This window comes from Mytilus edulis, chromosome 6, assembly GCF_963676685.1.
Source record: "Mytilus edulis chromosome 6, xbMytEdul2.2, whole genome shotgun sequence".
Lineage (NCBI taxonomy): Eukaryota > Metazoa > Mollusca > Bivalvia > Mytilida > Mytilidae > Mytilus > Mytilus edulis.
In genome coordinates this window covers 81,355,699-81,381,902 of record NC_092349.1, presented here as the reverse complement: position 1 = coordinate 81,381,902, position 26,204 = coordinate 81,355,699, and the positions used below count along the sequence as shown (strand labels likewise).

The window sequence follows — 26,204 nt, the reverse complement described above, 5'->3', positions numbered from 1 at the left end:
AAAACTTTGCAAAAATTTCGAACTGGAATATTGTTGGCATAGATAACGAGGCACATAGTGCCATTGGCGATGTCCAATCGCTGCAACAGCAAATTAATACTTTAGATAAAACTCCCTCGAAGACGGTTCTTCAAAATCACATGCAGCATTTCTATTCAGTACATTGTATCTTGATCATTACAGCTCACAAACATGACAAAATCTAGACTGGATACATTTATATCAGAACGTCATTTAATGTGTGTTCAAAGTCCGTGTTGAACAATATATAAATAACACATAACTGAAAGGGGGTAAAGCAGACTGATACCCCGAGGAAATATTGTCATTCGCCGCGGTTGACAATGCTTTTTTAAAGGGTATTTTCTTGCAAGATCTAATCCTTCAAGGAAAAAGAGAAGGTGTTGATGGGGTACATGCATTGCTCACATAACAGTTTGACGGAAACCCCGAGTAACAAAAACATTAAAAGATAAATAAGTTGGAATTTATATACATTTGTTTTTATATATTCACATCTATGCACTGCCGTAACTATAAGAATGGACCAAAACCAACGATAGGGGGAAAAGTAGGGATAATATGCATCAAACTTCAAAATATTATTTTTGTTTGGTTTTTACCTATAATTTACATTTATCCCACATCTCCTTTCGTGTCATATTTAATACACCATTTAAGTTTGCAAATGACCAGTACTATTATGATTGAAGTATGAGTTCATGTTTGTGTTCCTTCTCGTGCAATTAAATAAAAATGAACGCAATGCATGTTTAACAAGTCGCTAAAGAGATATTTCTGAGCTTATTTATTAATGTTTCTTCGTCAAAGAGTTAAGTTCATATTTCATTTAATTAAAATTATAAAAACGGTAAATTCCAATATTTGCCAGGCAGCATTGCACATACAAATATTTAATAAAGGGAATAAAGAAGTCATGAAATCATAGTTACGTAGACAATATTAGTCTAACTGAGCGAACTGATTTTTAAAATGATGAAATGATTTTACTTTTATTGAGATATAAAATTGACCATGATGCACGAGGAAATGTCTGTAAATAATATTTTTTAAATGATTAAAGGGTTTGGGGACTCGTCTGTGTTATCAGTTTAAACAAAATTAGATAACATTGCATTTCAACAATGATTAATTTGCGATGATCAATTCCGTCAAACGAGAAAATGTTTGAAATTATCAAGCAATAAATTGTATTTTCATAATTTTTAATTCGCTGATATCTAGAATTCAAGTCTTATATCACAGAATAGAATGAGACAAGGATGACAATAACAATAAACGATAACTAGTAACTATTAGCTACATGACTGATAATTGCATATGCAAATGTTCCTATGTACATGTATCCTATACTTTACCAACAAAAACCATGTTGACGATAATATCAAAAGCATTTAAAGCACTTATATATAATTAGTTAAAGGGATTGACGTACGTTTATATATGAATAGGAAACAGGTCAATGATGGGTATATAGTAATAAAAATAGTATTAATGAATTTGCTTCTCTATGGTTTAAAAAATTAACATTTAAGCGATTTTATTAAATTTGTGAATTGTGGAAGTTTTCAAGAAATAATCAAGCTGTGGTGGATTAGAAATGCTCTGATAGTTGGTGTATATAAAGAGAATTAATTTTGCACGCTTATTGTTATACTATGTGCAAAACAAATTTATATCTTTAATATATAAACCTTCAAATGTTTTTTTAATAATTGCACAACTTTTACATGCTTTAAGGTAAATCATATTAAGTTTAGACTTTTTAAGACAGAATTTTCTTAAAATTTGCCAAAATGAAGATTTTACTATGCTTTTTTCAAATATTATAAAAAGCATGGGTCATCGTGCTATTTTTCATGCTATGACTCGTTGAAACTTTCCAAAATTTGGTTAGATTGTTCATGAAAAAACACATTTGTGCGCATAAAAAAAAATCTATGAGATAGAATTTTGAAATAAATTGTGAAAAGATAGGTTTTATTATATGTTTTAATAAAATAAAAAGAAAAAAATTGTATCGCCGAACTCTTTTTCTTGCTACAAGAAAAAATAAAAATTTCCCCTATTAGTCCTGTATAATTTTTGAACTCAAAGAGTTATCTACCCTGAAATAGCTCATTTGAAAAAATAATTTTAAAATAAAACATTTATGATATTTGATTAAATATTTTGAATCATACAATAAATCGCAAAGTTTTCTTTATATAATTAAAGAGTCTAACCATTAAATTGCAAATCTGTCTCAAAATTTGCAGATTTGGGCAAATACCTATAACGATTTTGTACTGTGATTGTGCAATCCAAGATGGCGGTATACCATTAATCTACCTTAAATGATTTCACTTAAGATACATCAATATTTGATAAACAGCATCAAACGGATCAAATAATTTTCCTTCAAACGAAGTATCAATCAACGGGTGGCCAGTTAAAATCATAATTATTCGGGGACAGATAAATCATTTTCGCGTTATGCTGCATGTATTCTATGATTATACTCCTATAATACATAGCAGTGATCGCCGTCGAGAAAAAACATGGAATTGATGGTTAATAGCAAATACAAAATACACTTAATTAATAATATACGTATGTTCATACAGAAACGCGAAAATCATGGAATTGAGAAAAACCCAGACTTTGGAAAAAAAAGAGAGGGCTTAAATTAATTCTCCTGTCTCCAAGTACCTATGACGTTTGATACCTTTTCTGAAATTCTCCAGACATAAAATGTTTTACAAAAATTCATCCTACAACAGTTTACATACCTGCGCCCAAGCTATATTAAAATGCCCGCGATTTCGCGGGTGTGTTTTATTTATATATAAAAATAAAGTGGTACGATTGTCATTGAGACAACTCCAAACAAGACACCAAATGACACAGAAATTTACAACTATTTGATTTTAAACATATTTTATTCATTAAGATATGAAAAGGATTGAGCAACAGGCACAGCCTATAAAAGCTCTCTCCATATTACATGTTCAAGGTATAATTCAATTATAACAACTGTATTAAAATAATGCAATATATATACATGTAGTGGAACATGCATGCTACTTATGAGCACACACGAGGAAATATATGTTTACATTGTTACTTACTAAATGCAAAGTATATTTAAGTATATAGGCAATTACTCATCATGTATTCAAGAACCTTGAAACATGCAAATATCCTTTATAAGTCATTAGAAATATATATATATGGCTTGAAAGAGACACTAAGCTTGCTTAGTGGATTAAATGAATTAATGTTTAAGTGGAGGGGCAAAAAATAAAAAATAAAACTAAATGAAACAAAAAATAAGTTAGTTTCAAACAAAACGTTGAGTGTCACTGATATATTTATGAACCGATTTAAAAATAGTAATATTCATATCATATGAAAATAATCTGTTTCCAAAAAGTAATAATTCAATATTTATATCAACATTATCAGCAATGGAGTTAATGGAATCAAGAAGGATCTGTCTTACATCATTGTACTTTGGGCAAATGAAAAAGAAATGTTTACAACTATTGGTCACAGTACAACCAATACCACATATTCGGCTACAAAAGTACCCCAAAACCCAATGTAAAATAATTAAAACGATTAACGGTCTGATGTATGTACACTCTTCTTTTTCATTTTTGAGTTTGTCTAGCCCTTCGGTATATTTCGTCTCTTTTCTATGAATATGATACCACTCTCATTTCAACTTATAAATTCCAGTGAATGTAAAGTGACTTCCATTATTAAATGATAATAAAATGTAGACATGCATAAACAGTCTTGTTCGAGATAAATCTGAGCTTATTCAATAGTGTTTTTTCATATTATATTTAATCAAAAAGATAAATTCAAATATTTGTCATGTAGCATGTCTACTAAATATCCACTGAATTATGAATGAAAAACGATGTAATTTTAAAACGGGATGATTTGTAAGAAGATTCGGTGATAACTTTGAATGGGATATTTAGTTGACCATGTTACAAAAGTACAACTAATGTATCGTCCATGATGCTCGAGGATAAAATATTTAAAAATCTAAAATACTTTTTAAAATTGGAGAATCAAAGTCGGGCAAAGAACAAGAGCTTTGCATGAGGAAGATGTATTCATTATATACACAATTCCATATTGATAAATTATTGCGTTCAAATTGCGATGATTCATTTCGACGGGCGTGATACATGCTTTTCATAACCAAACGATAAACTGCAGTTACACGATTTCTTGTTTACAAATATCTAGACAAATCTATATAATAGCAGAGAAATATTAAACGATTAGGATAGCACTAACAATAAACCATCAACTTTTAGCCCTTTTAAATGGATAATTACATATGCAAATTTTGTTTTGGTATCCTGAACTTTACCAACAAAACCCCATTTGAAGATTATTTCGAAGGCATTAAAAGCACTTATTTTAAGGAATCGACGTAAATGTGTATATACATAGGAAACAACTATATTACTTGTATATATTATTTTTGGATTGTCTATTATATGGTTACAATATTCAGCTTTTAAAAGATTTCATTAGATAGATATAGGAGGATGTGGTGTGCGTGCCAATGAGACAACTCTCCATCCAAATAACAATATATAAAAGTAAACCATTATAGGTCAATGTACGGCCTTCAACAGGGAGCCTTGGCTCACACCGAACAACAAGCTATAAATGGCCCCAAAATTACTAGTGTAAAACCATTCAAAGGGTAAAACCAACGGTCTAGTCTATATAAAAAACGAGAAACGAGAAACACGTATAAGTAACATAAACAAACGACAACTACTGTACATCAGATTCCTGACTTAGGACAGGTGCAAACATTTGCAGCGGGATTAAACGTTTTAATGGTACCAAATCTTCTCCATTTTTCTGAAACAATAGTATAACATCACAACATAGAACATTGTCAATTTGTGCGGCTTCATGATATGTCAATTGATCCGTTGAATGCTGTTTTACAAATAATCTTCAATTCTGTTTCAGGATATCGGAAATTAAATTGTCTTCATGAAACAAATAATTTCAGTAAGATGAAGTATCAAACCATTACAGTCCTACAAGATTAAATAGCTTTGTTTGTACAAATGAAATAAAAATTGCTGCTACATAACAAACAAATATGTAAATTCTTTCTTTCTCAAGGTTACGTTTTTTAATGAAAGCGAGGCAAAAAACACAATTTGTTAGCTTTCGCATCCACTCTTTAGTCCTGTTGATATATCTATAGTGACACGCACACCTTATCGCTATTCCCGGCTGACCCGGCCGCTAGAACTTTAAAACAATCACTTTTCCATTGTGGCGTCATATATTTTGTTTTATGACGTCAACATTTTACTGGAACCTGTGTGATATCCCAGTAATGCCGGACAAATAGCGATAAGGTGTATTGTGTTTATTTGACGCTAGTTTTAACAACTACCAGCAAACGTGGTAGAGTATCGACATATTATAGTGATTATTTTTGTTATAATTGTGCTTAAAGTAATTATTATTCTGTCGATGGAAAACAAGCTTTTAAGGGGAGGTGTGAGCTCTTTTAAATAACACTTTGATGTGTCCAAACTAATGAGCAACATGTGCTTGCAGTCTAAAATCTAACTATCTTCAATGACCAATTTCAACCACAAAGTACCTTTTAAATGTAATTTCTTAAACTTAAAAAGAAATGATGACATAATTGTTATGTTCAACAGTTTCACAGTTTTGATAATTTGGTATGTTAATCTTATTAGAATCAGTCCTTTGGTAACGACTACATGGATGAATTCATTCACATAATAATCACTTCTTATTGTTTCTCAGTCTTTCTCTTTCTATGTTGTGTTGTGTACTGATTGACATTTCTTCCTTTTTTGTCATGGTATTGTCAGTTTTTTTTCGATTTATGAGTTTAGATAACCCTATCATATCTGAAGCATCTCTTCTTCTACGATTGCAACACTGTTAAGAAATGGAGAAAAAAAACCACTTGATGAATAATGTGAACGGACTATTGTAATGTCTATATGATCAACTGTGAATAAAATGAATTTCAAAACATAGTGCTTGTAATACCTTTGATGAAGGATAAATTTAACGGTCTAAAGCTTCTTTGTGTTTATCTGACACATGGTGTAGAGTTTAAAGTTGCACCAATTCGTTTACCTGTACTTTCCTTGCACGGTTAGCTTCTTTGTGCTGATCACTAGTACAGTATGCAACACCAGTGATATCTTGCATGGCACTATTTTTGTCTGCACAAGCTGGCATAGAAAGTATTCATTGTGGTCGTTGGAATTCACCCATTCCTCTGCCCCTGGTTAGACCTCCAGAAGATTTTACAAATCTCATCAAGATCTGTTCTATAGTCAGATCTAAAGAAAGACCACTCCATAAACGGTCTGTTCTCCTAAGTATGTAGCATTGATGAAGAAAAAAATATAATATATATTATCAAGTACTAAAAAGGAACTTTTCATGTCAAACAGTCATAACAAACAAATTTAAGTGCTTTGTGAGAAGTTAAAGGATAATAACATTAGATGTAAGAATGTGACTGATGTTGCAGATCTTCTTATTGTGCAAACAGCTTTGAATTGTGCTTTGTCTTTAGTAGTCATAGTAAATGGTGAAGATATGGATCTATTAGTGTTACTTATTTGTCATGTTAATCAGCAGTCCAAACAGGTTATTTTTAAGTCTGAATAAATGGCAATCAACAACAAAAAAGAAAATATGGAATATAGAACAGTTTAAAGGATTTCTTGGGTAGGATGTTTGTAATTTGTTGCTTTTTTGGCATTCTATAACAGGTTGTAACTCATCATCTAGGCTTTTTGGAATAGGCAAAGGACTTCCATTAAAAACAACTTTACCAAAAATATCAAGATCAAGTTTTCATGAATAAGGCTTCATTAAAGCAGATATCATCAAAGCAGGAGAAGAAGCGCGCACATGTTTATATGGAGGACTTCCTCTTGAAGGACTTAAAATTTTCTGGAGAAAATTCAAATCCATAGTGATTACCGGAAACACATTTGTTCAGGTGAAAAGTTTACCACCAACATCAGATTCAGGACAATTTCAAAGTCTTCGAGTGTATTATCAGAAGAAGTTGACATAGATCCTGCAGATCATGCAGACTATGGTTGGGAAATCAAACATGGAAAACTATGTCAAATTTTAATGGAACTTCCACCTGCACTTGATAAGCTTCTCAACATTATTAGATGCAAAATTTGACAACAAACGAAGTGTCTGTTGAAAAGATAATTTCCTAAATATTAATACATGTAGTAGTTTTTTCCAGTTTTTGACGATTTTTTGACAAATTTAGCTTTTTTCACCTAAAATCAGTTATTTTACTATTTGTTTTTGCAATGAATTTTGTTTAATCTGATTATAATTATATTAAGATTTCCATTTTTCGTTTTTGGAGTGATTCAAAAACAATTTAAACTCCAAACTGGGTTTTTTCCAGTTTTTAGCGATTTTTGATTGATTTTGCTATATTTTATCCAAAATTATCATTTACCCAATAAGGAATTGCTGTAAAATTTTGCAATGATTAAAAGGTTTTTTGTCGTAATTGAAAAATCAAATGATCTTCTCTTACCATTCTTTATATTTTTCCTGTCTGTTTTGGCAATCAATTCACGCTATGTGAATCTCAAATTCCAACAAAAATGAGATGTTTTCACCTAACATTTCGTGTTTATAATTAAAAACTATTTTTGTTATTATTTCATTTCATAAACACTGTATAAACTGTTGTAAAACTTTTGATTTGAAATGATTATCATCAAAAATGAATGTTTTACAAGCTTTTCCCAGTTTTTCGCTATTTTTGACAAATTTTGCTATTTTTCACCCAAAAAATCCATGTTCCCACTCAGATATCTTGGTAGACTTTTGGTATGTTACAAAGAAAGCCATTTGGAATCGGAAAATACAAAAACAAATTCTGTTGCAATTTTTTTGAGGTCAAATGCTATTTTGACTAGACTATAATCTTATTCTGCTCCACATGTTGAAACGCATGAATAATTCCGTAAAAGGAAAAATAAAAGACCTCCCGTCTAATTCGGCTTGTAGAATCACTACCCCAAAATGACATTACAAACGGTACAATACAGATTAGAATTCTGTAAGATACAGAATCATTCTTATAAAAATTGGAACATTTTACAGATACAGATTTTCACATTTTTCATTTTTCAATACAAAAATTTTTTAATATAGCTTTTCCAAATGTCAAATGTAAAAAAATTATTAAGGTGACATATTGCATTTTTCCTTTTTCGAATAAGACTGAAAGACGTTTCTGTTCTAAAACAAACAAAAAAATGTTTTGATTTCTTTTGACATGTAGAAAATTTAATTCATTTTTGTCATCATCTAATCTTGATTTTCAATCTTCCTGCGAAATAAAAAAATAGAAATTCCATAAAAAATTTGATTTTCAGAATTGTTTTTCAAAATTGCTCACAATGTGCCATTTGTTTTTTCTAAATAAAAGTCAAAAGTTTGGCATCAATGTACACGAATATTCGATGTGTGATATCAACTAGACATGCTAAATCTGCTTATTAAAAAATGATAAAGAATTTAAGAAATTCCTTTCAATCATTTTATAGTATCGCTGTTAGAATTGAAGAATGAAAAAATGAAATTCCATTTAATGAATAAATACATTTTCAATTTTCAAAATAATTTCCAAAATCGAAAAATTTACAAGCAGAATAAATGCTGTACTAGTGAGTGTTTTTTTTAATATTTTTCGGAGGAACATTGAATTCGTTAATGTGAAGTTTATACAGGTTAAGTTCATAGAAATAGAAATGCTGCAATGGTGAAAACATTTTGTTAATACTTTCTTTAAAGAATATAGAAAAAATCGTATATATTTTCATAAGTGATCTTCTGTAGAAAAAAAACTTGTTCTGAAAGATATCCTTTTTTTTCCTTTTTTAAACTTTAATATCAATGTTAAGAAATGGAATTGATCTACAACAAAAACTATTTTGATTATCTTCGAAATCTCTAGCTTAAAAAGTAAATATAACTGTTCTGATATTGATTTTGCAATCTTCAAGTTAATATTGATGGAAGAAAATTGAAGTATTTATTATACTTTTGAATTGTCATTAGGTCTAAGGTGTTAAATATTATTTTATTTGAACATTGGACTCAATAAAACAAGATAAACATTTTATGTTTTATTAAGTATCCATAAACTTAGATTGAATTGTCTAGAAAATGAACATATGATTTTGTGTTCACTTTGTCATGGTTTGGTGCTGTAAGTCAGGGATAAGTTATATATTGGTTCTCTACAAATGTTTATAAAAGAGTAAATGAATGTTTAATTCAATATTTAATGACACCGTTGGAGGTGCGTTTGGAACCTCTTTTTGTCAATATAATTGACGAAACAGACTGTACATTGAATAATCGTACTTATAGCTTGTAACCAAAAATGTAATTATTTAATCATTATATGATGATAGCTATGAATAATGTATACAAGTGATAGGTTTAGCTAGCTATACAACCAAGTTTAAACCACAATTACTACAAATGAAATGCCTGTACCAAATCAGGAATATGACCGATGTTATTGATTCGTTTGGTGTGTTTGAGCTTTTGATTTTGCCATTTGGTTAGGGACTTTTCGTTTCAAATTATCCTCGGCGTTCGGGATTTTTATGATTTTATTTTTTATAATTGATACAGGACACATATCAATTTACTGTCATTCGGCGAAATTAGTTTTCCTCCTTTTAACTATCAACCTCTGTTATTTGCTGCTCTCGATGTTACGGGTGTACAGACACCACGAGCAACTTCATTACAGGTCAAATGGGAAAGATGTTTTGTAAACTTTAATCCTTCCTTCCTATGAGAAAACATCACAATCGAGAACTCCAAATTGTGCATTAATATAATGGCCATCACCACAAGTGTTAACGTCTTCAAATTTAGAATAATTTGTTTTCTATGTCACCTTATGATACTCCGTTGATCAATACTAACGAGGGAGTTGAATTTGTTAAAAATTAATTAAACCCCGCCACAGGGTCATGCGCCTGACCAAAGTCTGACCATATGTCTTCTGTTTTATATGAACTTGAATGAATCAAAAGCGATGTAAATAATACGCCAACGAGACAGTGACCTAAACGAAGAAATTGAATAATGTTTTATTCTGTAAGGATTACTCCCTTAATACCTTAGAACAAATAATATTACTTTCGATCTAATATAAAATTGGTAACAATATAATGATATTCATTGCACCAGATGTAATTTGAATTTTTTAATTAATATCGATTGGTTTATCCTAAGTTTGAATGAACCTTAGACTTCGTCTGTTTATAGACTTTAATTTTGTCAATCGTTATATTTTCTATGTGAAAAAATTATTAACTATTGTGTTTTTGTCGATATATGTCTAAATTTGTCGAAATCAATTAAAAAAACCGCGACGATGATATGGACATAAAAGAAAAGATTACACTAGTCTAGGATCATATGATTATTAATTACATATATTAGCAAATAATTGATTCAATATATATAAATGAAGGGGGTGATACTGACTAACGTTATCAACACATTTTAATAAGAAAGAAAGAGACATTTTGTTCACGCATCTTTGTCAATATAATGGAATTTGATGCTTCTGTCGAACATTTGAGAGGGTTAGCGCTATAAAACCAGGTTCAATCCCCCATTTTCTACATTTGAAAATGCCTGTACCACGTCAGGAATATGACAGTTATTGTTCATTCGTTTGATGTGTTTTATCATTTGATTTTGCAATTTGATTAGTAAATTTCCGTTTTAAATTTTCCTCGAGTTCAGTTATTTTGTGATTTTTTTCAATGAAACATAATAAAGCAGAGAATATTACTGAACGTTTAACTACATACTTTGTTTGGCCTTGTTTTAGTCGGTATCACTGGTTAGTCTTTTGTAGACGAAACACTAATCTGAATAAAAGAATTATAAAACAAGTAATGATGAATAGTTTTTTCTAATATTTACTGCGGAACATATCATCATATTCAAACTTTGCCACAACTCAACCTACTCTTATGTTAATGAACAAAACTATGATAAGACTAGTTCCATAATTTTTTTTAACGATTATGAAGATCCAGTATTTCTATGTATAACTGCTTGAGTTACCCCGGTGTTGATCAAATATTTTATATCCTTGTTAAAAGTAATTTAGCAAAAATTCCGAGGAAAATTCTAAACATAAAGTCCCTAACCAAATGGCAAAATTAAAAGCTCAAACACATCAAACTAATGGTTAACAACCGTCATATTCCTGCCTTGTTACACATGTGAATTATGCAATAGTTTCGTTACAACTTTGTGATATAATACTGCAATAATTTCTATCCAAAAGAAAAAAAATATGTTTCTTCCTCGATCCTCAGAAAGCATGATCAAATAACGAATTTAAGCCACGCCCATTGTGAGATATTTCTGATTTTTAAAACATAAAAAGGATTCTGTGGTATGATTTCCAATGAGATAAATCACCACAGGTAACCAAATCACAAGAAATTAACAGCCGTAGGGCACCGTACGGCCTTCAACGATGATCGTACTGCATAATCAGCCGACAGGAAAATGTAAAACAATACAATTGAGAAATATAACTGCCTAATTTATGTATAAAATAATGAACGAAACACAAATATGTTACATAGCGACAAACAACAACCACTAAATTACATGATCCTAAATTGGGACCGGTACATACAGAATATGGCGGATAGAATGATTTTGGCGCAAAACCGTCCCTACTGAATTGAGACAGTAGTGTAACGGCGCTATTTATACAGGAACAAACAATACAAGGACAAACAAAACAAATACGAGAAAACTGCAAATTCTCGTCATTATCAAAATTATGATAATAAAACATTATTAACACATTTCTTTACAAAAAGAAATCAGAACGTTATAAATTCCTGCTCCAAATTCCAACTTTTGGTATATCCCATGTGCAGGTTAAATTGGTATATTGCTATTAAGGTTGGGATAATTCAAAATCAAAATCGTCTCGTTTGTCTTAAATTCTGGTACTGAAATGACCCGCTATGTCGAATTCGAGGTAAAGGTAACAAAATGAGGCAGATTAAGCCGTGTCTGTTGTTTCTCTAATTTCTAGTTCTGGAGCTTATATAAATGGAACCCACTCAGAAATATTGTTCTATTAATGGAAAGAACATCATCAATATATCTGAATTTTAAATCAAATTGTTTGGCTTCTTTAATCTTTTTGTGTTTGACAAGAATCTGAAGGACATTCGACTCATTCAAAATAAGGAGAGGCCGACGAGGAAAGGCGCACAGTTCGTTACCATAGGAATGTCGACAATTAGTTGAAAAGGTCTACCTCAAAATTCGATGAATATGTTGTTTATGAGAAATGTTTTCTGTTTAAAGGCATTGTTAACAGTATTGTTTCGCTTTTAAAATGTATTTACTATATGAGGGACTCATTAAAACCAATTTAAATCAGTAATTATCGTTAAAAAAATAGAACCAAACAAACAGTAGATGAAGCATATCATATTTCTAGTTACTTATAATGCTTTCTATTGGAATATAGTCTATTGAAAATCAAATTGATGACATTGTAGCTTCATTATCTAATTACACGTTAACAATAGAACACTTAGAGATTCTGATAATTACACTGTATTTGCATTCGATTTTTTGAGTTTCAAATCAATAGTTAGATAAATATGTTGATAACCTTATTAGAATACAGTAATAACTTTTAAATAGAATGTTATACATATTCTGGACTTGATCGTCTAATGAATATCTACCTTATTTTCCTTTTCATTATTTTGAGTAATCAATTCTCATCAAGATTAAACAAATAAAAACGTCATTGTATAATTAATACAGCTTTCTATTTCGACAAACATCACGTGATATTTCTGTCACTATTTAAGAAGGTTTCCGTTATGTTAGTAGGAAAATAAAATTTATTAACTCTCTGTGACTGTAGTTTTGTTTGATTTGTCATTTCAGTAGAGCATTGCTTTCAAAATGAAGGTTTTTCATAGTTTGTTGATTTTGATTGCTATTGTCAGTCAATGTAGTAGTATGAACTATCAGTTTGCAAGACGACTTCACGATAGTGCTCTTTCAAATTATACTAGGCATGTTAAACCAAGACAGTTAAGTGCTGATGTCGTAGATGTCAATGTCGAGTTCAATATACACGCAGTCATAGACTATGATGAAAAATCTGGTGTCTTCGTTTTCCAGGGAAAATTCATACTAAGATGGTGGGATGAAATGATTATGTGGAATAAAAGTGACCATGGTAACATTGATATGGTACAACTTTCAATACACGATGTGTGGGTCCCAAAGATTGTCATTGGAAACAGCATTTCATATCATTCTCTGTACAAATTTGACAATTATTTTGACAGCAAAATGATTTATGTTACATACATGGAAAACGGAGCTGCCAGTATTTCTAGTTCTGGTGTTTGGGAGACCAGTTGTAACAGTGATGTCAGCAAATTTCCTTTTGACGTTCATGATTGTGTAGTTCAACTAGACGCCCTTGAACCAATTAGAGATATACAACTAATGTCTAAAAGTAAGGGCGTAAACATGAACGCTACAAGTATGCATTCAGAATTTAAGATTAAAGAAACTTCCTTGTCGTCAGAACCACTACATGCGGATCTCATGTGGTCACAGCTGACATACATTATCAAGCTGGAGCGAAAACCTCTATTTATGATGATGAACCTGGTAGTTCCGGTATACATAATAAGTCTAGCCAACCTGCTGGTGTTTCTACTTCCGCTTGACTCTTCGGACAGAGTTGCCTTTTCTGTGACAATGCTGCTGACATTTACCGTATTTATGACGATGGTTACAGATGAACTTCCGGCCACCGACAAGTTATCTCATTTCAACACGTTTTTGCTCCTGCAGTTAGTGTTTAGTACAGTTATAACGGTATGTGTTTTGTTTATTCATTACATTTACAGAAAAGAGGATGAAACACACTCAACTCCAAAATGGATTGACTGGATAACAAATCGGAGGAAATCTAAGGAAAACATGGTCCAACCGCTGGAGAAACATTTTGAAATCGAAAAGAAATCGACTTGGAAGAAGATTGCAAGAATGGTAAATAAAGTTCTCCTGGTTACATTCTCAATCGTTATTCTCGCAGAATTCGCTTATTTCTATTTTGTCATATCAGTTTAGGGAAACGGCAAGTAGGAATAGAGAGAAAACTACAAATGTTTTCACTTACGGTTAAAAGATTAAGTATCGTTTTAATACTACTGTATTATGAAATCTATTTTATGGCATTGAAATCAGTTTTGGGTTTTATCAGGAGTTTTTATTCTGCATTTAATCATACTAAGAGTTTCAACTTATGAATTTCATTATAGCTAAACGTATAATTTCAAAGACATAGTTGCTACAATATTTTCCTTTATGTAAACACGAAGTCATACAATTGTTGATTTGTTTGTTTGTTATATTGATATACGTGTTGTTAAATTGTAATGTGAGAATGTCTGGACTTGTTATGTAAAGAGAGAAGCTATCATGTAAACTTTATGACTAATCCGAAATAATTGCAGTTTCATAAAATAGTCATTAACGTTTGGTAAAACAAATACAGTTTCGGATACAATTTGTGTAAACTCAAAACTTTTTTTTACATTTTTACTGTTACCTTAATTTTTTATATGTATATAAGTAGAACAAATTGATTTTGAAAATACGAATTTTGGCAAACAGCATAAATGTATGTGTATATAACAAACATTTTCAAATAAATATGTCAAAATGCATCTTTTGTTTCTTAAGATTTTTCTGTGATGCACCATTTCAAAAACATGATTATAATCAAACATAACGTTTGGACATTCAGGGTGTTTGAGATTTTGCTTAATTTGTATGTTTTAAAATAGTTATCAAAGGTACCAGGATTATAATTTAGTACGCCAGACGCGCGTTTCGTCTGCATAAGACTCATCAGTGACGCTCGTATCAAAAAAAGTTATAAACCAAACAAATACAAAGTTGAAGAGCATTGGCGATCCAAAATTCAAAAAAGTTGTGCCAAATACGGCTAAGGTAATCTACTCCTGGGATAAGAAAATCCTTAGTTACATGAGATAGATAATCTTTTCTTTATCAATATTTGTACTTACTTCATTTTACTCCTTTATACAGTAACTGTTATTAAAAGTACTAATTCACGATTGTCAAAGAAACTTCTGTTGTGATTAGGATCAAAGTTTAAATAATCAGATTATTATATTGTTTACAATTCCGATTGTTAACTGCCTAACGTTATATAGGGGAAGGGTAAATAAATAAATATTTGAAAAGTAATTTATCAATTTAAAAATAGGAAATATAATTAAATAAAGGGTTTCAAAAATTAACTAATATTTTGTCCTTGTGTGCATATTTTTTCTCTCTCTAAGAACGTTAGGCTGATAGTGTGAAACAGACTGCTTGCTAAGGAAAATGGAGTTTCGTAATTTATAGGTACCAGTTACCAGTCGATTCCAACCTGCCAATACACCGACAACAATGCCAGATTTCACTATAAGCTTCGTTTACATCTAGTTTCGATGACCGTTCTATCGAAAATTCCGGTGCTGTTATCAAATATATTTATCGTTCTTCCGTCGAGACCCATTAGACAAACTCATGTTTTGGTAATAGAGAACTACAACTGTTTCGATTTTCACACATCATTGGTTTTCAAATACTCAGCTAAGATTGTTCCTGATGAAGGTAAATCCAACAAAGCGCTTCATAGCGTGTTGTTTTTTTCATAATTGCATGACAAAGCCAATCATACATATCCACATATTTTTTTACATTTTATTAAAATTCATACAAATTTACTATGCCAACTAATTGTCTACAGGAGATATGCCGATGTAAAAATAGACACAAAGTTATATACAATTAAACAAAATTTACAAACATAATGACAAAAATCTTAAATTGAATTGAAATTCAGACAAAAAACACTATGATTTCAGTAATAAAATATGACGACAGACTAAGGTTTATAAATGTATATGGAAATGTACATTATAACAATAAGATTCTAAAAGCGAGTACTGTGTGCATTATTCGACTGATATATCTAATGTTTCATCCTACGTTATTAAAGTTTAGTTTTGCCTGTCAAGTCGTCTTTTAAGTGCCTTCTCCAAAAAAGACAATATATCTTCCTGATCTAAATTTTCCTTTCTACTTGCTAAGTTATTTCTCCTATCGTTTTTTCTTTCATCAAGATGTTCAATTTCGTTTTTCAATTCCTTTTCTTCGTTTTGATTCTTAAAGGATTTCCTTTTAGGTCCAAATATACTGTTTATTCTGTCCGGGTCAATAAGTGGCTGTACAGGCCTTACTGATGAGTTCACTAAAATATAAGAATTCTTTTCATTTTCTCATTTGATAATGTGTATAATGCAAAAATAAAATGATAATTACCAAACCAGGTTAACTTTTTCGATAGTTTTCAGTGCCTTATCTGTTGTTTTGTTTTAGATATTAGAAATAATTATCATCCTATATATTGTCTAACGTTTGCTTTTCATACTCAAATACAGAAATAGTATGTGCGCACTTTTGTGTTGACACGAACTTGAGTATATTTGATAATGCTTTCCCTAAAGATTTACATTTTATAAAATGTTGAAATATACAAAATACTTAGTTTCTGTCTTCCCAAGTCTTAGATTGTCTTATCTGTATTTTGCACAACACTTTGTTCGTTTCGGTTTGTAATGCTTTTCAACCTTTGTTTTTGAGTTTCGCCCTTATTTCGCACTCAAACAGTTTTGAATGGAGTGCCATTGATATGTCTTATGTATACGAAACGTGCACAGTTGGAGTAACAAATGATAAACCTGGTATCTTTAATGATTTTATTCTAGTACATGTATATGTACAGTTTGGTCGTCTTGGTTTAGGGCACATGAATATATTTATTTATCTATTCTGTCTTGTCAACACAGGATGTTTTATTAACTCTTGATGCCAACATAGCTATGTTTACTCATACGTTTTTAAGTTACGAATTGCCTGATACTTTAAGCTGTATGATTAGTGAAAAAATGTCCTATGCAAATTTTAAAGCTACAGCAAAATTTCAAACAAACAATTTTAGTTTTTAACCACATCCTGTGAGGCTGTTATTTGCCCCTCATAGTGCAATGGAACAGCGCGTACGAGTTTAAAGTTTATATTGCAGTTCATATCTTTTATATAATATTGTCTTGTAAAAAAAAAATACCCGTGCAGACTTTGGAGGCCACAGAGTTCTGAATACTTTCTAATGCGCTATAATCTTCCACCATGAAGGAATGTATTTCTACTGGATCCGAAGACATGGCTTTCAGTTCATCTTCATCCAGATAGTTACCTACACCTAAAACCATAGAAACATGTGTGATTTATGTTCACTTCAATTAAAACAACCTAATCAATTAAAGTAATAACACAGTTGTTTAGTAATTTTGACAATATCAATATTGTTATACTTATTGATATCTTGATTTTATCATCTTTACATTCCTAGATTTTAAAATGTTTAATAAGATAAAAAAAAAATCGGAGAAAACAATGCAAGAACGTATTATTACCTATTGAAAACATGATTATTCCTGCGTCCTTTGCCTTTTGTGCATTTATAAGTGTGTTCGTAGGGTCTCTAGACCAGCCATCAGTTACAATCACAACAATACGTGGGACATCATCACGTGCACCTGCTTGTGCCGTAAAACCATGTTTCAACACCTCCTCCAATGCCAAATGTGTGAAGGTCAAACCTTGGGTATAATGGACACCATCTATCGCCTTGTCTAGCTCATCACTTGAGCTGTTGTATAGAAAATGAATATAATATAACGAAAAGCAATATTTGCCACCTTAATGCGAGTTATTTTGATTTCAATCTTCTAGCACAAAAACTGCCAATATCTTAATGAGAATATGTTTCGGCAATTAGAGTATTGGTACATTTTTCAAATAGAGGTTTTCTTTCTTTGTAAAGTTCGAAAATATAGAACCTTTTCACACTAATTTTGAATTATGAAAAGTATGTAACAATTCAATATTTGAATTAAAGCAGTTGTTTGTTTAGCTGACCATGATCATCGATGGTCTAAGTAGTCCAACGTCTGTACCATTAAGCCTGTCAACACCGATGTTTTGAGTTCGAATTCCACACGTGGCAGGTGCACTTGAATCTAATCTAAATTGACTAAGATAATGGGTTTTTCCTACCAGAGGTCGGTGGATCTTTCCGGGTATTTTGGCTTCCTCCACCGATAAAAACTTACCACTACGAAATACCACAATAGTGCTGAAAGTGGTGTTAACCACATAACAGCCAATCAATATAGTTTGTCGACCGAAAATTGCGGATTTATATTCATAGAATAACAGTTGTTGTCACGGAATTACTTACATAGCTGTTGTCCTTGATAAGTTTTCTTACTTTTTATTTTGGAATATTATTTCACAATCAACTTTTTATCGGAAACATAGTCACTTTAATTTTACGAGCTTAGTTTTTGTATATAACTCTATTTAAAACTAGCCCTGGCTAATGCCACTGCATGGTTTTTATGTTTAAACAATGTAAAATATAATACCTGTATGCTTTCAGGGGAAATTCCGTTTTTGATGAGTTTGAGAATGTGACAAGTCCAATCTGTATCTTGTCTGTACCGATTTCAAAATTACTTATAACTTTCTTCATAAAACTTTTAAGCTTTCCAAAGTCTGTTATACCAATACTTGTAGATGCGTCAGCAATGAAAATGATATCTGCCTTTTTGTCAATACAAACTACAAGATAAACACAGATAAGAGGGTCTAATTGAGGTTTACAGAATATAAAATAATTTGCAAACAAATTTAAAAGCTAGAACCAAAAAAAAAGAAGAATACAGAATTATAATTGGGTGCTAAAATATATAAAAAGATTAAATAACTAATTTCATATTCATTTATAATAAATTAAGGAAAACATTGTTCATTAACCGTTGCTTTAAAAATAGCTTGTGTCTGCATTAATGTAGTCAAATTTGGTGTAATACAAGTTGCAATATCTTATTACATATACGCCAAAACATGTAGAAGTGTTTTCATACTTCCTGCATATCCCAAATATGAATTATTGCGCTTGTGACTTAAAACAATCAATTTTTGAGAATCAGTTGTAAAGACATGAAAGAGTCTATTATAACTTTAGTACTCACCTTCTGGCGCTGGTTTTGGTTCATCAGCTACAAGCAAAAACAAAACCCATATATATTGCACAATATTTTATATACAGTAACTATGCATGCACCATGAGGATCATGGTACTATATGTTGCGCTTTTACCTCAGTTAAACTAGACTTGTTATAACTTAAAGGAAGATGAATTTGACATTTTGCACAAACTGATAGACCTTTAGTGTTATGAAAGATATCTCTAGAAGTGATATTAGCAATATCATTTTCCTTAATGCTATTACGAAGAAGAAAAGTTAATAAGTATGGGAACCCCCGCAAAAACCCAAGGTGAAATATAGGGATTGAAAAAAAATCCCTGAACACTTAATCAAAAGTTAGACATGTTGAACAGGTTTTTCTAGTCTATAATCGCATCAACTAGGTGCCTGTTTTTACTGTAAATGATACCTACTACTAGAATTACGTTTAGAATTGTAACAGATGTCTTTTAAATTGCTAGGTTGCTGTCACTTGACATGAACCCTATTCCTAATTTAGATAAATAAAAGCAACAGTAGTATACCGCTGTTCAAAGTTCATAAATCGATAGAGAAAAAACAAATCCGGGTTACAAACTAAAACTGAGGGAAACGTATCAAATATAAGAGAACTACGACACAACAGAGACACACCACCGAAATGTAACACACACAGAAACGAACTATAATGTAACAATGGTCATTTTCCTGACTTGGTACAGGGTATACCTGGTTTTGTGACATGTAAAACCTCCCGCTTTAATGGCAGTGTTAATCATAACATTAAAATGACAACACGACAGGGTTACAATAAATAAACAGATAAAGGTGAGAAATATATAGGATAGAGAAACAAACGAATAATAGCCATCAAAAGGTAACAGGTTGAAAAATATTTTTATACGCCAGACGCGCCCTACGTCCACACAAAACTATGCTCAGATGTAAAAAGTTTGAAAGCCATAACAACTACAAAATTGAAGATCGCAAAGGACCAAAAGATAACATTAAAAGTGTACTGACCTGCGCAGAGCCTTGTAGTAAGTTGACTTCTGATGAGTGGTAGGGAATCTTGATTGTCAACATGAAATTGATGGTCTGGTACTGGTTTGGAAACTAGCTTAGATAACTCGTCCATATTAAGATACATTCCGACACCTACAATATCAATTAGTATTAATCTGATGAATAAAAACTCCAGTATAACACCCCTTGCTACATTATAAGAATTCACATTGTGTGTCTGGGGAAATTGTCATAGAAACTGTTTGGAGCCTATTGGTTTATTACAAGATTACTCATTTATTCACGCTCTCCCTCCATGATTGTGAAATTGAGGTGGAAGTTCTGTTTGATAAAAGTTTAGCTTTAAATTTATACCTATTTTCCGATGAGGATTTAAGGGACATCGTACTACCCTCTTCTCCCACTTTTAATAAATAAATAAGACCAAACATAACTATTGGTACAATTGCCAGATAATGCATAAATCCACGAGAGCCCAAATGACGAGAAGAAAAACAGGTATATGAGCTCTTTGTACGGCTTTCAACATCGAACATATTCCACAACGTTTATTCAAATAAAAAAAAATCACCTTTAGAACAAATTCAAATAGAAAACATCTGGCTTGTTTTCACATAGTGTCTTATGCATTCGATTACAGTGTTGCGTGTTTCATCGCTTTACAAAGGCACAATTGACGATACGTTAATGAAGGGGATATCAAAAAGTATTCTTGATCATGGTTAATCTATATGAAAGTTATTAAAAATTGTTAGACGGTTTTAGTTTAAAAGCAGAGTCTGGTTAAATAAACCAACAACTATTATTTCAAACATTTTCTAATGAACTTCAACGACCCCACATTCCAGCAAGGAGAAAGAGAGATATCCATATTACATTTACTCACCTATTCCGAAAACAACATAATCTGTTTTCTCCCTCAATCTCTCTATCGCCTTCATTGTATAAGAACGTCTTGTAGATACACCATCTGAGATGAGTACTAATATGTGAGGGACATTATCTCTGAAGCCATTTTCTTTCGTCGATACTTGTACAATTTTATCAAGTGCAAGATTTAGATATGTGTTACCCTGCATCCATCTGGCACTTCGTATAGCAGCTGCTAGGTCTGCCTTGTTGTCATGCTCATTGAAAAGAAATTCTATTTTAGTACCACTAGCAAACTGCATAAGGGCAATCTGTGTTTTGGTTTGACCGATGTCCATCTCGTCTATGACGCTGATTATAAAATCAAGTTCTTTGTCAAAGGTCTCTTTGTTGTTGATACTTGTAGATCCGTCAAGTAAAAACATGATGTCTGCAATGGATTCCTTACACTCTAAAATAAATAGGAAGTAAAATCATGATGTCTGCAATGGTTTCCTTGCACTCTATAATAAATATGTTATCAAGTTATAAAATACACAAGCCGGGGGAAACTTAATTTCGATTTCTTTAATATATGTTCCTTTAATTTATAAATTTACTAAAAAAAAACTTTATTTCGACTCTACATTATTAGGTCAGATCAGAAGATTATGGTTGTAAAAAGTCTGATTACTTGTACAATAATCAACACCAAACGAGCTACCGAAACAGTATATTCGTCCTCATAAACAAGGGTAAATGAAGATCTATTTTTAAACGGACTCATAAATAAACTTTTAGTGTATTATGTTTCTGGTAACGTTCGGTAGATGTTTCGTTTAAATGTGGTTTGTAAGTCAACAATGAGCAAAGTCAAAACTGTGTAGAAGCCTATAAAACGAAACGATTGAAACGAGAAAACCAACGGCCTGATTTTTGTGAAATTGTTTCGTGCATCGCAAATATTAGAATGTAGTTATTACATTGCATATACCACAAGAGTATTTTTTTTTTCACTTTCTTTCAAATATAACATTTGAACAATTTATACTGTTTATTATAACATACAAACCTTCATTTTTTTGTGGCTCTGAAAAAAAAATAATAGAAAGTTCAAATGTTAATTTAAATTTAGCGCACTTTTAGTCACACAACTACCTATAGATTCCGATAAAAAGAGTGATTTTTTGAAACCATGAAGAAGTGAAGAATATAAACTTAGATAAAAGTTAAGAAGGTTTAGGCAGTCAATTTAGGTAGCGAATGTTAAAATGAAGGCAAGCTCCATGAGAGAGAGTAAAGTAATACAGACATATACCTGTTTCCGTTATGTCGTTTGTTTTCTCTTATTTTTGAGTGTGAATTCACATTACTATAAGACATGGCACGGTACTTATCATGCTTATCTATCCCAAATTCATGTATTTGGTTTTGATGTTATATTTGTTATTCTCATAAGATTTTGTCTAATACTTAGTCCGTTTCTGTGTGTGTTACATTTTAATATTGTGTCGTTGTTCTCCTCTTATATTTAATGCGTTTCCCTCAGTTTTAGTTTGTTACCCCGATTTTGTTTTTTGTCCATAGATTTATGAGTTTTGAACAGCGGTATACTACTGTTGCCTTTATATAGGTATTGTGCCTGTTGTTGCGGTCAGCTGTTTACCACGAGTCTCTCTTATATTGTTGGAGTATTGTTTTGTCAATGTTAACCTCGTGATTACCTATTATTCATAAAACTCTTTGTTTGTGATTGATCGAATATCATAGTTAATTAATACATATATTTGTATGCTGTTCGGATCGTTGAAATTCGCCGAAATCAGACGATTCAATTCTAACTAACTACTATCAAAGTTTGCGTTTTGTATTTTATTTTATACTCACTTTCTTCGTCTGTGTCTACTGCATCTGAAAGCATTATAAATTCTTTAAATATATGTAAATACTTGTTTATGAAACGTAAGATAAATAGATACGTATCGTTCTGATCATGATCAGTTTCAGGATTTTACTATTTGATCATACCTGTCCTTAAGTTTGCAATGGACATCACAGAACACATGCAATTGAGTTAATGTAAAAAAATATCGGTTCTATTTCATTTAATGCCGAAAAAAAATCCAAATTGGAAGTACATGTATTCGAGAAGATTTAATAAAAACTTGCTATCCCCAACAATTCGTCTTTGTTAAATTTGAAACTTTGCTCTAGATATAATATATAAACTGAAAAATGTCAGTAATCAATAGCCCACAAACAATACAAATAAGTACACGTATGTTCAAGTCCTTTTCCGCCAATCTCCAGACTATAGATAAAATATTTATACATTATGTGTAAATTCATCACTCGAACTAAATCGCCCGGTTTGTTTTTCTGCTTTGTACCGATCTGCTGAGCTAAGCTGACTTATTTTAAAGTTTGAAATTATATTGTGTTGTAACGCCACTGTCTCAGGTTAGGGGAGGGTCGAGACCTTAAACAAAACAAGGTGACGGTCGATTAAAAATTTCCAGTTTGGGAAAATGTATGCAAAATTTTCTGTTGATCTATAACTTGCATCAGTGTTTTTTATAGTGTATGTATAAAACAAAAATCACGGATCTTTTGTGTTTGACATTTTCGTATTTCCATTAGAGTATTTGCATTATTCACGTATCAGGATACGTGCACGGATCGACCTATACGTATCGAACAGATTTGTTTACAATAATGATTTTACCCCGATCTCAATTAAAATTTAATGCATCATATAATATTTTCATCGGGACTCACTTGACTTAATTTATCTTTTCTTTATATACGTGTTATACGATACGTCGATACGGATACGCCAGTAAATACTTGATTAATGCAAATGCTCTATTTATAGTATTATGTAAATTCGAAGTACTTTTTATCATTTGCATGTGGTATACGTATATCAAATTAAATGCAATTTCAGAATACTTTTAATAAGATAAATACCTTCACATAAAACATCAACAAAGTTCTTCCTTATATCAACAAGTCGGTCCAAATTGTCAACTTCGAAAAAATGGTCGGGTGAAGTTGCAATGCTTTTTAATTCTTCTAACATCTTATCAGTTTTATTTTCTCCAACCCCTGCATACGTATATAAACAAAATACAGTGTTATTGTACACACTAAAATGCATATATTCTACTTTAAAGCGATATATAATCATAATTTTTGGATACATACTTCTTTGTCTTTCTAACATTCATACAGCAACAGAAAAGAAACAACAACACAACAACAAAAACAACTAGTAATCCTGTGTTAGGATGCTAACACAAAAGTCACCAAAACGGCCCCCAAATCATTGTTCTACGGTATCAATGATGCCACATAACCTGTGTGTAAAGTTTCATTAAATTCAAATAATGTTTATATTTTTGTTATTTTTGCCGTTTCCATGGTTACGGCGGCCATTTTTAAAATTTTAAAGTCAAAAGTAAAGTCTACATATGGTAGGCAACATTTGTTTAACGTTCCATCAATTTTGAAGCATTTTGAAATTTTTGGACATTTTTGCTGTTTCCATGGCAACGGCGGCCATTTTGAAATTTCCAAACTCAAAAGTTTAGTCTACATCAGTTAAGCAACATTTGTTATAAGTTTCATTAATTTTGAAGCATTTTGAAGTTTTTCATATTTTTGCTGTTTCCATGGTTACGGCGGCCATTTTGAATATTCCAAAGTCCAACCCCCACTGTAATGTGTTCCCTCCATAATTATATACAATCATATACTATTTAATGTCCCTAGAATAAATTTAACATTGATGTTCTGGAATGTTCTATGAAAATTCACCCCCCTAAAATTATGCCAAGGAGACCCCCTACTGAAATAAAATAAGTTCCATATTGAAGCAGACATGTGTCTCTAAATATACATAAAAGAAATTATAGTTCCATCTACTCTATATACAGCAGAAAATTTAGGAAATGTAAAAAAAAAATGACCCCACCCATCTTTGAGCCCCCCTAATTATGCCAAGATGACACCCTGGTATCACGGACATTGGGTTCTGCAACCCCCATGATGCAGACCTATACCCAGAATAAATATAAAGTTTTCATCCTCTAATGCTTTAAAGAAAATGGTAGGACAGTTTAAGGGGTCAGAAAGAGAAGAATAAGAATAATAACTAGAATTGCCATTGCGAGCAATAGCGGATGTCACCCTGGTCCGCCAATTGCCACTAAGTGGCACCCATTTCGATTTTTTTGTTTATCTTTAAATTAACTTAATTTACTTCACAATACATTATTTTGCAAAATTTCAGACAATTTAAAGCATTTCGAAAATTTTTATGTTTGGACAGTTTCTATGGCAACGGCCGCCATTTTGGAAATTGCGAAGATGGATGGCAAGTCTTTGCATGCCAAGTAACATTTCGACAAAGTTTCAATCATTTTGGAAGACTTTCCGATTTTTCACATTATTTCTGTTTCCATGACAACGGCAGCCATTTTGAAAATTCCAAAGATGGATGGCAGATCCTTGCATGCCAAGGAACATTTTCACAAAGTTTCAGTCATTTTGGAACACTTTCCGATTTTTCACATTCTTTCTGTTTCCATGACAACGGTAGCCATCTTGAAAGTGCCAACCCCCGATTGCACATCTACCCATGGGTGTTAACATTATGGTAAAGTTCCATCATCATTGGTCCATGCAATTCCGAGAAATAGTCTGGACAAAAAAGTGTGGAATAATAATTATAAACTAGATTTGTAATTGCTAGCAATAACGGATGGCACCCTCGTACCCCCATTGCCAGGCGAGCGACAGCCATTTTGTAAATTCCAAAGTCAAAGAGTGCGTCTACACCTGCAGGTTATCCTTTTTGCAAAATTTCATTTAGTTTGGAGCATTTTGAAATTTTGGACAATTTTGCTGTTTCCATGGTTACGGTGGCCATTTTGGAAATTCCAACTTCAAAATGCAACTCCGCACATGACAGTCACTATTCCTGTAAAGTTTCATCCA

General features: G+C 31.6%; 2 protein-coding genes across 2 annotated transcripts in view; one reads left to right on the top strand and one right to left on the bottom strand.

Annotated features, from left to right (window-relative positions):
• Positions 1 to 13,027: 13,027 nt before the first annotated feature.
• On the top strand, positions 13,028 to 14,411 carry LOC139528599 (acetylcholine receptor subunit alpha-like). Its single transcript, XM_071324635.1, has one exon. The coding sequence runs from the start codon at positions 13,099 to 13,101 to the stop codon at positions 14,284 to 14,286; it is 1,188 nt and encodes a 395-aa protein (XP_071180736.1). The 5' UTR covers positions 13,028 to 13,098; the 3' UTR covers positions 14,287 to 14,411.
• Positions 14,412 to 16,111: 1,700 nt separating this feature from the next.
• The window catches only part of LOC139528598 (collagen alpha-5(VI) chain-like), a 60,170-nt gene continuing 50,077 nt past the window's right edge, over positions 16,112 to 26,204 (bottom strand). Inside the window, exons 7-16 of the mRNA XM_071324634.1 lie at positions 24,174 to 24,311; positions 23,091 to 23,114; positions 22,276 to 22,293; positions 21,241 to 21,675; positions 20,352 to 20,486; positions 19,332 to 19,358; positions 18,723 to 18,918; positions 17,709 to 17,944; positions 17,360 to 17,494; positions 16,112 to 16,483 (exon numbers count right to left, since the gene is read on the bottom strand). Of these exons, the coding sequence (XP_071180735.1) occupies positions 16,233 to 16,483; positions 17,360 to 17,494; positions 17,709 to 17,944; positions 18,723 to 18,918; positions 19,332 to 19,358; positions 20,352 to 20,486; positions 21,241 to 21,675; positions 22,276 to 22,293; positions 23,091 to 23,114; positions 24,174 to 24,311 (1,595 nt within the window). The 3' untranslated portion in view covers positions 16,112 to 16,232. The remainder of the gene's footprint in view (positions 16,484 to 17,359; positions 17,495 to 17,708; positions 17,945 to 18,722; positions 18,919 to 19,331; positions 19,359 to 20,351; positions 20,487 to 21,240; positions 21,676 to 22,275; positions 22,294 to 23,090; positions 23,115 to 24,173; positions 24,312 to 26,204) is intronic.

Excerpts from the sequence above, each read along its gene's own strand:
- LOC139528599 (XM_071324635.1), top strand. The coding sequence starts at position 13,099 with ATGAAGGTTTTTCATAGTTTGTTGATTTTGATTGCTATTGTCAGTCAA.